The 13,143-nt window shown below is 52.7% G+C and overlaps 1 protein-coding gene across 1 annotated transcript; it reads right to left on the bottom strand.

The window, feature by feature from the left end:
* Positions 1–2,387: 2,387 nt before the first annotated feature.
* Positions 2,388–3,406, bottom strand: G0S2 (G0/G1 switch 2). Its single transcript, XM_074925513.1, has 2 exons — positions 3,270–3,406; positions 2,388–2,995 (listed from the first exon to the last, which is right to left on the bottom strand). Exon 2 carries the CDS (start codon positions 2,955–2,957, stop codon positions 2,652–2,654), a length of 306 nt encoding a protein of 101 aa, XP_074781614.1. The 5' UTR covers positions 2,958–2,995; positions 3,270–3,406; the 3' UTR covers positions 2,388–2,651.
* Between the last annotated feature and the right edge of the window lie 9,737 nt (positions 3,407–13,143).

Raw genomic sequence — 13,143 nt, 5'->3', positions numbered from 1 at the left:
CTGCAGCTTGTTGTGACAAAATACAGATGTGAGGGGGCTCTGGAGATGGGGCTGGGAAACAGGCTGGTTGGGAGAGCCGTGCCATGGTTTAAAGATAGGGAAGCTTGCTGAAGCCTTTTAATCTACTGCATCTGGCAAGTCTGTCATTCATCATTGTTAAAGGGATGTTAAATGGATTACTAAACCCCCATGCACACTGAATTTGTCATTGAGTGGCTTAGATAAGACTTTATATAGTCATTGGGGTAAAATCAGCCATTGATACGTGTCTCATTCGCCCTGCAGAGAGCTGGTCCTGTCTAATATCGGTGCAATCCGCTGTGGAAATGGCAACGCGTAGGCTTGACCTCTCGGGGCGACATGTGGGAGGTAACGATCTCTGAGCTTGCAGTGCGTCAGGAGGCAGGAGATTGTCTTCTGCAGGACATGATTTTAGCGAGTGGGCTCCAGAACCACCGGCGCAGCGTGTGGTTTAACTGTCTAATCCCGTTAGCTGTCTTAGGAGGAACTATTTTGATTGTTCCACAGACCTCTTTGCTTTAAGCTCATAAACGCTGTGACTGGATGGCTGTGGGCAGCAAGGTGCTGGCACGATGCAAGGAGGCCACGTACGTGGTGTGAAGACAACCTGGTTTTGCAGCTGCCTTGGACAAAGACGTGATTTTCATCTCGGTTTAATCCATCTATAAACAGTTTAGCCCTGCCGCAGCAGCGATGCTTCTGAATTGCAGTAACGTGCGAGAGCTCGGGCCTGGCCGTATTTTCACGCCTGGTAAAGCCGCAGACGTTCAGGTCCCTGGTTTATCCATGCACCAAGCGTGCCACAGTGAATTCCAGGTCAGCCTTCCCTGTCCCTGAGGCTGTGATGGGAGCTATAACCTGCTTAAAGCTGGAACTGGGGGGAAAGATGGATGCTCGTCAGCCGGTGGCTTTGTTCAGGCCTGAATTATCGTTTCGTGTTTTCCCATGGAATTTCCATTGGTATCAACGAGGTGTCAGATTGTTCAACCTTGCCAGAGACCAAAAGGCTTGGTTATGGACTAAATGAAGTATTTCTCACAGGCTGTTTTTAATTTAATTGGATTCTGCTCTTTTCCCCGTGAGGAAAGGGTACTTTATACTCGATTCAAAGATTGAACGGAGTTTTTGTGCACACTCGGTAGGATTCCTCCTCGGCAATATGCTGCTGTTTTTTTTTTTTTTGTCAGAAGTAAGTCAACAAAACATGTTGCATGGTTATGTATTACGAAAATGTAAGGGTGAACTTCAGCTGCATTCCTGTATTTTCAGATTCTGATCTTAACACGTGCAGCTCTGGGAGGAGCTATACGTCTGGCACCGGTGTGAGGCGGTGCTTTTTCACTTTCCATCATCTCCTCCTGTTTGTATTGTTTTGCTTTTAGCTGGATGGTGACATATTGCAGAATCACAGAATCATTCAGGTTGGAAAAGACCTTGAAGATCATCTGGTCGAACCATTAGTCAAGTGACGTATCACAGGTACACCTCCCAGTTTCTGTGCGAGGTGTGTGGCCTGCTCCTGGCCGTGTCTTGGCCATCGAGCAGCTCAAGAGGGATTTTCTGCCCCTGTCATCACTGGCAGGGGCTATATCCTTCCCTTCTGTAGTGTGGTCGGGATCTTTCAGCTGTAGCTGTCTGGGGGGTTTATTTGACTACTGTGACATAGCCCTGAATGCAACAGATTCTTACTAAGCCCAGGACAGATTTTTAAATAGGTGAAAGTCCTCTAATGAGTCTGGCAGTTCCCTGAAGCTTGGATCTCCGTTTCCACACCCTCCAAGCTGACTGTGCCATCATGTCTCTCCATGCTTCAGTTTTTCTATCTGCGACACCCCAACAATACTGGAAGCTAGTATTACTCTGCCCAGTTAGGCGTCTGTGGTGTGTTTGTGAAGGAGCCTGGGAAAGGCAGAAGATTTTTTTTAAAGTTTTTTTTAGCTGTGCAGTAGCTGTAGCCTGTTAGAGGATTGCTGGGGCTTGGACAGGTTTTTATTTAACAGTTCTGGGCACGTATGGCCATGGCAGAGACAGGAATTCGTGCCCCTAAACCCGGAGAACTGCATGAAGTACGATTCCAACTCAGGGCATGTGTTGGTCACCTGTGTGAGACAAAGGCCACCTCCTCCCTCCACCCCAGTTGGCCCATTTTGGAAGGGAGCAGCTGCCAGAGGTCTGGAAACTCCAAGCCCCTCGGTGCCAGCGCAGGCTCAGGGAGGGGGGCTGTACCGGGAGGGTGCAGCCGCCCCCCTCAGCTGTTCCCTGGTTATACCCCAGCTACGACCTGAGGAACCAGAGGCGCGAGTGAAACCTCTTCGCAAAATCAATAAGAGAAGGCTTCGAAAATAAATGCAGCTAGAGAGCATCGGTACCATATAAAATATTTATTGATTTTGCAAAATGTTGTAAAATGCATCTGTAATAAAAATAAGAAACCGTGCTGTGCATCTTGCACGTGTTTATACCAACAAAAAGGTATTTTTTCCCCACTGCTGCACAGCAGCAAATAAAACCGTTCGCTTCTTTCAAGTCTTGCACTTGCGGTCTCCTCCTTCAGCCCCTTCTCTCTCCTTGCTGGCACCACCCCGGGCTGGCACGGGGCAGCGGAGTCTCTGGCGCTCGGCTGCGGGCTCTCAGGACGCGTGCTGCCGGGTCACCAGGGCCCGCGGCATCGCCCCCGCCTTCTTGCTCTTTTCCAAGATCAAATCCTCCTGTTTCTGGGCAAGCATCTGCTCTCTCCTCGGGGCAGGTGTCTTCTCCTCCTCCTCCTCGAGCCTCCCTTCCGAGGTGAAGGGGCTGCACACTGTCTCCACCAGGCCGATCACCACGCCGAGGAAGGCCAGCACGCTGCCCAGCACGTACAGCTTCACCATCTTCCTGTTGGGCTTCTGGCTGAGCATTTCTCTGGCGAAGGGGATCAGCTCATGCATGGTTTCCATTTTTTTTTTTTTTGCAGCAGATGTGGAAGATGTCAGTTCTACAAGAGAAGAGGAGAGGGGGACGTGAGTTAAATCCAGCTGTTTCCCTGTAGCGGTCAGAGCCCCCCGGGCGGGCCAGGCTCTCCGCAGCCCCCCCCCCCGCCCCGGCCCGGTTTTAAAGGGGGATTTTTGATTTTTGCTCGAGGCTCACTTGGGGAAAGCGTACCCACCCCCTCGCCCCGCCGCCCGCAGGAGGGACCTGCCCGGCAGCGCAGACCCTTCGCAGCCGGAGCTGGGGGGACCCCCCCGGCACCCCCCATCGCACCCCCTTACCTGCCGGTGGCGGCTGCAGCGGGGCAGGGAAGGGGGCGGTGAGCGCTGCGGGCTGGGCTTAGCTGGGCTCGGCTTAGCTGGGCTCGGCTCAGCTCAGCTCGCCTCCGCTGGCAGCTGCTGCCTGTCGCCTCCCGCCGCCGCCTTATATCGCCGCCGGGGCGGGCGGGGCCGGGGCGGGCGGGGTGTCCCGGGCCACCCCCCCCCCGCCCTGGCAGCTCCTGCCCTTAATCCGGCCAGGCTAAAAAAAGCCACCCCCCTCCCTTATTTTTTTTTTTTTTTTTTTAAACAAAACTTCTTCGTGTTCTCCCCCACCTTCCTCCTCCAGGAAAAAAAAAAAAAAAAAAAATTACCCCAAAATCTGATTTCCGAGCCAGGGATCTTCTGTACGACTTGCAGTGCTGCTCCGTGGCTGCTGTAAGAAATGTTGAATATTATTAGGAGCTGAGCTAGTACTTGGGGGCGAGGGAGAGGGTCTGTGTCCATAGCTTGGAAAATATTACAGCCTATGGACACAGACATGTCTTACCAGGACAGATGTTTGTGCCTCGCTGCCCTTCCTTGCGGTGAAATGGGTAAAAAAATGCCTCAGCGTTACCCAGGACAAGGTGTGAAGATGTTTGTTAAAGGTTTCTGTAGGTGGCTCACGGCAAAGGGAATCATTAGAAAGCAGGTAGATGCTGCATGTGACAGCACCTGGATTTCTTGGAATTAAGAGAACTGGAAATGCCGAAATTAGTGAAAGTTACAGGCAACCTGTTAAGACCCTGTTTTTCACTTTTTCCTACACTTGATGCTGAAACTCTGTAATACCCCGTTGTGTCACTCCTTGTGATTCATGTATTTCCTTTTTGGGGAAAAACAGAAGGCAGCACTGTCACATTTCTTCCCTGGCTTGCTGCCGCCGAGCATTGCATCGATAACGTACCGCGGGTTACATCAGCTGCTTCCACCGGTGGCTCCATCCGCGCGCGGATCCTGCTCGGGCTGAAGGACCACATACCTTTCAGCGGCCGCTGACCTTAGAGAAGTTATTAAACCCGTAAGAAGTTGTAAATCCCAGCAATTTGGGATTTCACAGAGCAGATGATGGTGCCTGGACAGATTTCTCGTCTGGCCGAGCTGATGGGAATTGCTCTGCCGGGGCAGTACATAGAAATTACAACACGGTGTGAGCTGTCGCTGTAGCAGCACTTTGAAGGGGCAGCTGGTGTTGGGGGAAGAGGAAAAGCCCAGAGGGAGCCTTTGCGAAAGATGCTGTAAAGGAGGACACTGCCTGCTGGCTCCCCAGGCTGCATCTCCTGGGGGGGCACCCAGGGGTGTTCATAAACCCAGTGAGGCGCAGCCCGAAGTGGGGGGCAGGCAACCCCCAAAGCAAGCTGGAGGCAAAGGGGGTTCCTTGTCCTCAAGCCAGGGAGGGGAAAAGGGCTGTTCTCTTGCTCCCTGCCCCCAGCGGATGGAAAGGAGGGACAGTTGCACAGGGAATGGGACTTTGAGGCCCCTGAGCTGGGTTTTGTCTCAGCCTGCCGGGGAGAAACCTCTCTGTGACCTGAATAACTTGTGACATGAATAACTGTTGCCATGTTTCCCCTTCGCTGGTGCCGCAGCTGGCGTGTCCGCGTGCGTGGCACGGCCGAGGCCGAGCACTGGTTCTGTCTCTGACTGTGGGAACGGGGCAGAGGTGTTAGCCACGTCCCTTTTTTCTGTTGTTGGACGATTTAAACACCTTCCCTTCTGTAAGACAGCCCTACGAGGTGATACTGCCCAAATTCTGCCCTGACATCGCTGACCCGGCTCATAACGGTTGGACTAGATGATCGTTAAGGTCCCTTCTAACCCCAAACCATTCTCTGATTCTATAATTAAACCAGACTAAAGTCTGGTTTATGTTGGGGTTGCAGTTCCAAATTTGGGATTGCAATCCTCCGGGTGAGGACCGTGCTGTCTCCATCCCATCTCCTCCTGCCCTCCCTGGGCTGCAGGTGTTAATGCCCCGAGAGAGTGTGGGCACCCACCCACCGCCTCGAAAAGGGACTTGAATTTGGTGGTGCTTGAATTTGTCAGTTTTGGTTTTGATTTTTTTTTTTTTTCCCCTTCCTTGCTGAGCTCTGTGGTGGGTGTGTGTGGAGCAGTGAGTCACCCCTCGCTCCTCACATCCCGCACGTCCGAGGGAGGCTGGAGGATTTCCCCGCCACCGCCCCGCCGCCCCCCGCAGCACCCCCGCCTGGGCGATCACAGCAAGCAGAGGCTCCAAGGAAACTGCCTGTGAAAACTTGGGGTTTTTTTGCGAGTTTTCAGTGTGCTTAGGAAACTCTATTGCAAGACTGGCTGTAAAAGTTGCTAAAGACTTGTCTATCCCTTCTCGGTGCCTTTTTTTTTTTTTTCTTTAAATAAAAGGTCCTTATCTTCTCTGCCAACTTGGCAGCAAAGGTTGCAGCTGATTCCTGCATTCAAGCTATGTTTTTCTCTTCTGCAACGCTTTGAAAAATGACCATTGCAGGAAAGATAGCTGGAGGAGACGGCAATTAGACAGGGAAAGTTCAAGGTCACCGCAGCAGGGCTGGCTGGCGGCGAGGCTAGCAGCGCTTTGGGGTGTGAGATGTGCTCTCTCCTTCCAGCTCCGGGTGCGATGGGCTGCTCAGGCCCCGCACAACCCCCGAGCAGCGTGTCTGGGCAGTGCGCAATCCCAGAAACAAAGGTCACTGTGAAGTGTTGGAATCATGACATTTTGCCTAAAAAGTGCTTTTTTTTTTTTTTTTTTTTTTTTTTTCCAAGCCAGGATTTTCTTTGTGTACTGAAGCTTATATTTGAAAGTCTCTTGTCCAACCTGAAGACTAGGAAGGGTCCTTTTTATTTGTTAAACAGAGATGGAGATGTCCCTGCAATCCCGAAGCTGTAAGAGCTGGAGCAGCAGGGAAAGCACAGAGCCCAGGATAATTTTGAGCGTTAACCAAGCAACTGATAGTCATCTGTGGCAAACACCTCTTGTAGCAGCACTCAGATTGTGCTGGTTCAATTAAATAATATTTAGTTCAATTTTGGTTTAAATTTGAGGAACAAAGTCTGTTCAAGCTCCTTGTGTGGACATTTAAATTGGATTAAGAGTGGCTAAAAGGATTAATTATTAACACTAAATTAGACTAATTTTAGCTGTTCCTAATCTTATTTAGGAGAGCCTGCACATGGAGGTTGTCAGGTTTAATTGCAACTTTGATTAAGCCAGGCTTTATATCTGGGAGAACTGCACGAGTTTAATGTCATCTGGAAGAAGAGCTCTGCCTGAATTTGCAAAGCACCGTAAGCACCTGAGGCTTAACTTAAATATTGCCGGCCAGGGGAGGGCCGGACGTGTGACCGCTCAGAGCGGCTCAGGGAGATGATGCTCCGCAGCCCGGCTCCGCTCACCCGCTCTGCACGAGCCGGGCTCGGCCGGTGCCCGGTGTGCAGCGCCCGAGCCACCAGCTCGGGGAAAGCTGCTTGGAAATGCTTTGGAGGGCACGGGCGAGGCCATCGCCGCAGCCGCTGCTGCTCTGGGGTGTAACTCGCGTGGGGTAACTGGCGTGGCTGGTTTTGCCCAGGGACAACCTCGGCCATGCTCTTGGGCACAGGAGCCCCAGGAGCCAGAGCTGTGCCCTTGCCGGGGGTGGACGTGCTGGAGGAGAGAAGCGGGGAGCGTTTCCAGCTCGGCAGAAGGCTGGAGAGGGGTCGGCTTCCCGGGCTGGCCAGTGGCTCGGCTCCAGTTTCAGCTGCGTCCCTTGGCCGGGGCGCAGCTCCGCGCTGGCAGCAGGGCCACGGGCAGCTGCCCGTCGCGGGCAGGGGCACGGCAGGCGCTGGGCATGCTGCGGGTGCGTGCTGGAGGCTTCGGGGGGCGGAGACCGGCCACCACAGGGGCTAGGAGGTGCTGGAAGGGAAACTGTGGCATAAGGACCAACCCCTGCTGCCAGAGCATACCTCTGTGAAGGCCCAAGAAATCTTGGGGACAGTTGGTCTGCTCGGGCACAAGTGTGCTGGAGGCGTTGTCTCCCAAAACCACTTGAGTAAAATAGGGATATAAAAAGAAAAGGAAACCTTAAAGCCCAGCAAGCTATATTAAGACCCTGCCCTATTAAAAATGAATAAAGTGATAAAACTGAGATTTCATTACCACAGTGGCTTCCGCTGTACTGAAGCACCGTGTGCCCGCTTGGTGCAGGCCCAGAGGAGCCTTCCCACGGGCTGCGGCGGGTACAGAGACAGGAAAACGTGGAGCGTGGGATGGCCACGTGGCTCAGCTGTGGTGAGGTGGCCAGTCCGTGGCTGGGCTCTGCTGTGGTGTCTCGAGGAGTGGTGGCTGCCTCCTGGAGAGGAGGAGGAGGAGGTCGCAGAGGAACAGTCAGAGGCACCTAATACTGTCCCGCTTCACCCAGGTGCTCTTCTGGCCGACCTGCTGTAGGCCTGGAACCCAAATTCTGAATCCAAATATTATTTTTTTCTTTTGATATTATTTACCTTGGAGGAAGGCATTCAACCGTAATTAACACAATGCTTTTGTTCAAGAACTGTGAGTCTGGGGGCCCATCCTGATCCAGCTGGGAAGCCAGCCCAGGCTGAGCGGCACCTTGGCTTTGATGGCCACTGGACATCCCTTCCCACTCGCCTGGGCCATGGCTCTGGGGCTCTGGGTTTTGCAGAGTTGTGGAGGGAAACCTGAGACAAAAATGTGACCTCCGCCCATTGGTGACTTTTCCCAAACTGTGGCACAGCACCGGCTCGGTGGGTCTCGGCAGGAGCACTGCTGAGGTGGAATGATGTGTTGCTTCATCTTCCACACGTCTGTGCGCGGACAAGGGTCGGGTGCTGCTGGACTTTGTCCGTGACGGGCACGAGCTCCGCAGTGCGGTCTGGGACGCGGGGCTGTGCTCACCCAGGCCGGCCCCACGTGCTGCCCGGGGAGGGGAGCAAAGACAGAGCAAAACACTTGTGTTTTACCCTGGCAGGATCAAAACCTGTGCACAGAGGGTCCCTGGTTTCAATTCCAGCAGGTGGGGGGAGGAAAAAGCTGGCAACCAGGAGCAGAAAACAGTGTGACCTCCATTTCAGTCACCACTTGTGTGAAGGAGGATACGTGGCTTAAAGGGGGCTCCTAAATACCCCTTTGGTTTACACTTGGTGCTGTTGACGGTTGGAGGTGGAGGCAGAGTTGCTGTGCTGAGGGACTCGCTGGCCAGCAGCAGTGGGAGCACAGAGACCCCCTCCCTGCTCCATCACCATAGCTGGAACAGCCTGCGAGAATTCTCCAGACAGCAGCCGGACTTCGCTAATGGAATATTTTCTCCTTTAGAAAATGGGGACGTGACAAAAATAAAGATGTTCCTCCTCCAGGATAACTTTATCAAACCTCCCAGTGGAAAGCAGGCAGGCTTCCCAGCCCGCAGACCCTGCCAGCTTTGCTGCCCGTCCCGGGGTGGGCTGTGCCGCGGGAGGGGGGCAGCTCCAGGCAGGGTCCTGTGCCGGCCCGGTGTGTGTCTGGGCACGTGAAACCCTGCTGGATGTGGGAAGAAGTGGTGAGGAAAAAAGGAAAAGTCTGACCTTAAGGGTGAATACTGACAGTCTTTGCTCTAGCTTTAATCTGTAGCTGGTGTGCGGCTCCCGGAGGGAGCTTGTCTCACCTTTGCTGGGATTTGGGGCAATGGCTGTGCGTGGATCAGCTGCCCGCTGGCATTTGGCCAGCTGCAGCCTGTACGTAGCAGGTCCCGAGCTGCTGTGCCGGGGGGACCAGTCACCCCCGAGGCAGCCGAGCCCCAGACCAACGCCAGGCACATGCCATAGTGGGGCTGCAAAGGGAGGCTGAGTCCGAGGGGCATTGCCCTCCGGAGCCAGCTCCCAGGGTAACTTGAATTTAAGCCTGAACTAGGTCAGCTGGTTTTCGGTTCCAAGTTTTATTTGGTTTCAGAGCAGGTGTGGGGTTTTCAGGACATGAATTGGAATTTTCATTAGGAATGCCTGAAATCCTTTTAAAAAAAACCCATGACAACTAGTAAAGACAGTGTTTTAAATCATCTGCATGTGCTGGAATGAGGAGGTGATTTGCTGGTCAGGTTTTGATTACAATGGGAAACGAAAAGATTATCTGGAGGAAACGTTTTATTACTGAAATCAGCAGAGAACTGTCAAAATTACAACACGGGGCAGCATTCCTTACCCCTGACAAACCCTTCCCAAGTTTCTCTCTCCCGTGAGGCTTGAGTGCTCCCAGCTCCAGGTCTTGTACCTCCTTCCAGGTCTTTCCCACAAGCATTTGCACATGGCTGACAGGACACACACAGGCTGTACCGGGTCTGGTGATGGAGAGCGTCTGGGGCTTCGTCCCAGCTCTGGGAAGGCAGGAACTGGAGGGGACTGGGACTCCAGACTCCGGAGTCTGCTCTCCCTGTGCCAAGATCCTGCTCGGCATCACTAAGCAAATCTCACTCTGCCTTATTTTATTATTATATTTTCCCCTGTGTAATAGCAGCTGCCTGTGTAGCAAATGTGCTTTCAGGCATTTATTAATGCGTCAATGAGAAACGCAACAGCAGCATTAAATATTGCTTAATTTTGATATGCTCAAGCTATAAAATTATACTCAATTAGCATCCTTTTTCCTTAATGGAGGTTTTGCATTTCAAGAGATTGAGTGTTCTTCCATGCTGTGCTCTGCCCCTGATTTCCAGTTACATTTATGTTCCTCTGAACTCCAGAGAAAGAGAAGTTAGAAACTGATTGAACACTGTTGTTCCAGACTGATCAGCACTGGATGACTGGCATCACACTTCAACTAAATCTAAAGCCGCTGAATGCGGATGGCGTCCCTGGAAAAGCTCCAAGAGGAGTAAAGTACTCGTGTGCCTTTAATCTGAACAGAAAGCTAATGTCAGGTCAGAGGAAGTAAAACAAAGCTACTCATGCAGGAGTCACATCCTTTTCAGCTTTGGCCGCCGCCGCCTGGGCGCGTTTGTTACGGAGTTTGCTCTGGGTGCAGCACCCAGCGACCTGCCCGAGGATGATGAACCCACGGGGCCTTCCTCCGCCGCGGCTCGTCCCGCTCCGTCCCCGATGTCGGAGCCTAGCAGGGCTGTGGGGAATCTGACCCCACGTGCCGCACGGGGCCCCGGCTGCCCGTCCAGCTCAGGACCCTTGTTATAAAGCAGAGGCCTGGCAGGTATTGGCCGTTGCAGAATACTGTGAGCTTGTGACACCGAGTGACACGTGTCCCCAGCTGGCAGGGCTGTTCTGCACCCTCCCTCCTTTTTAGGGGGAGATCAGCTGGGATGCATTTCTGTTCTCAGTGCTGGACCTCTTTCCACCTGAAAGTTAAAACCAGCCCAGCAGCATCTCTCCCGGTTGCTGCCAGCGCAGAAGGGTTCCAGCAGGAACAGAAGAGCAGCGTTCCAGCAGGAATGTCCCATCACAGGCACAGGGCTGTGTCTGGGATCTCCAGCGCCGAGTCACGCTGCCCCTGAGCTCCCAGCTGATCACAGCTGATTTTTTTTTCCTTCCATGCTTTTACCGATTTGCAGGAGATATTCTGTAAATGAGGCTATTCCTTGCCTTGGTTCGTGTTTGAACTTGCAGAGCCTGACGTTCCAGGTGATGGCTTACTTTGCTTTGGCAAGTCACTGAGGGCAGGCTGGAGGAGGAGAGGATGGATCAAGGTATTCTGGATAATTCATCCAGCTTGGCGTTGAGGTGGCATTTTCCAGTCCGACCCTCGTTCGTGTGGCAGAACTGCAACGTCCTGTGCTTTACTGGGCTGCAGCCTCACCATTTCGGCGCACATTAATGCTCAGCATTGCTGGCTCTGGCAGGGTCAATAGGTGGCATTTAACGTCTTTCCAAGGGCAGGTTCAGCCTCCTGCTTTGCCTGCCAGTGCTTTAGGGTAGGGCTGTAAACCAGGCAGGACGGGCACCCAGCAGCGGCCGTCCAGCCAAGGCTGGCAGGAGTGCCATGTCCAGTGTCACCAGCAGCCTGGCCGAAACCTGAATCGGTGGGACCTTCCTCTCCTTTGCCTTCTCAAGCACAGTCACTCCAGGGGAGGAGGGAGCTGGGGAGTTTGGTGGGTTTCTCCCCGGGCCAGCGTAGGTGGTTAGCACTAACTGGTCAGGCACTGATGGGTTTGACTGGGCAGGGCTCCGCTCACCGCCAGCGCGCAGGAACGGCGGCAGCAGCTGGTGGCTTACCTCTCGCTTTCTCTTTAAAACGTTCCAGTGTTTTTCCCCACTTCCTTTTTGCCGAGATGGGGAGGAGGCATCTTCGGGCAGGAGGAGGAATGTGGCGTTACTGCATTGCTGAGCAGTAACAGGGTAAGGGCAGGCACACCCAGCGCTGCGGGCACACCTCGGTGAGGAGGGAGCTGAGCCAAAGTTTCACATACTGTAGCCTTAGGGACGATATTTTTTTTTTTTCCATCTCCGTGTATACCCTTCCTCTTCGCTCTTGCACGCGCCTGTGTCGCTCAGCATGAGGACGAGGAGGTTGGCAGCACGCACAGGACCGGGGGTCGTATGATGGGGTCTGCTGAGCGCCTCACCAGCATGCGAGAGGATGTGATTCTGGGGCCATTTCAGTAATGTAAATGGAAAAAGCCTGATGCAAGTTTTTTGGAGGATGAAAAACTGTGTTTTAGCTGAAATGCAGCATGTGAGCAGCGCCCGGGAGCCCTGTGTGTGGGACACAGGGGTGGTGGGGGCTGTGCAAGCTGCTGAGCTGCACTCCCACCTCACTCAACAGTCCTCAGCTTAAACAGGTTTGTTAAAAACTTGTTGCTTTGCCGGCACAGTAAATAAAATAAATTTATGATACCGTTTCCATTAATACCCACGTAAAGCAACAGTGACCACTGAAACACGTCAAGTGCAAGAGGGCTCCGAATTGGGTCGGAAGAAGGGGAGAAGGGCTCCTCGTCAGCTGGGCATGCAGCTAGGTACCCTTACAAAATTTGACTCTCTGACTCTTTTCACAGCTGGTGAGTCCACAGGGTTGTGTTTTGTAGATAACTCTCAAGCTCATTTTAGGTAGTTTTGTGTCTTGAGGAATTCGGGTACTGCAGACAGGAGAGGGGCTGTGTGACCGAGTCTGCCTGTAAAGTCCAGCTGCCGCGCTCCAGTTCACCTTCAGGCTGACGTCTGATTTGTGAATACACGGTGCGATTGTAACTGACTGGACACCCTGAATTAGTCTTTAAATGATCAGGCTTAGGTGCTGATAGCGGCACTGCTGATGGTATAAACGTGATAAGCAAAATCTGTCTGAGAGGGTGGGTAAACATTCGGGTGTATCGCCCGGTGCCGAGCCGTGCAGCGGCTCCGGGGGGAGCGGGTTGCACGCCGGCTTGGCGATGTCCCCGCTGTTATAATCAGACAAAGCCAATTTTTATAAAAATATATAATTTTATTTGGGTTCGATCAATTTTGGGTGAGAGGCAATAGGCAAAGCAGCGCTGGGTGCACGGAGAGCCGCAGCTCTGCCACACGCACCCCGAATTTCAAAAAACCCCGCGTTCTTATACTCTTGTGTCATCGTCTTTAACCAGCCTTTCTCATCAGATGATTGTCCTGCTCTTTTTCACTGGGTCATTTGGGTTGCTGGGGTGCATGTCCTCCTCCTGTTGGGTCTTTTGAAAGTTTCGAAACCTTGGTCTCTTGGCGCGCTTTTCTCCTATTGGATTTTTTTTTTTTTTTCTCTCAAACAGAAATTACTTATCAGTTCTCGGTGGAGTTTTTTTTTTTTTTTAAGGCATAGTTACATTGTTCCCATCTAATGTTAGGTGGGGTTTGGGAGACACGGTTCCATTGTTCCAATCTGAATGGCCCATTTTACATTTAATTGTCTAACATTTACAGGTCGTTCAAGTGTACC

This window comes from Athene noctua, chromosome 23 (assembly GCF_965140245.1).
Source record: "Athene noctua chromosome 23, bAthNoc1.hap1.1, whole genome shotgun sequence".
Classification (NCBI taxonomy): domain Eukaryota; kingdom Metazoa; phylum Chordata; class Aves; order Strigiformes; family Strigidae; genus Athene; species Athene noctua.
The sequence above is the reverse complement of the archived record's forward strand: the minus strand, read 5'-3'. Positions and strand labels throughout refer to the sequence as shown.

Excerpts from the sequence above, each read along its gene's own strand:
- G0S2 (XM_074925513.1), bottom strand. The coding sequence starts at position 2,957 with ATGGAAACCATGCATGAGCTGATCCCCTTCGCCAGAGAAATGCTCAGC.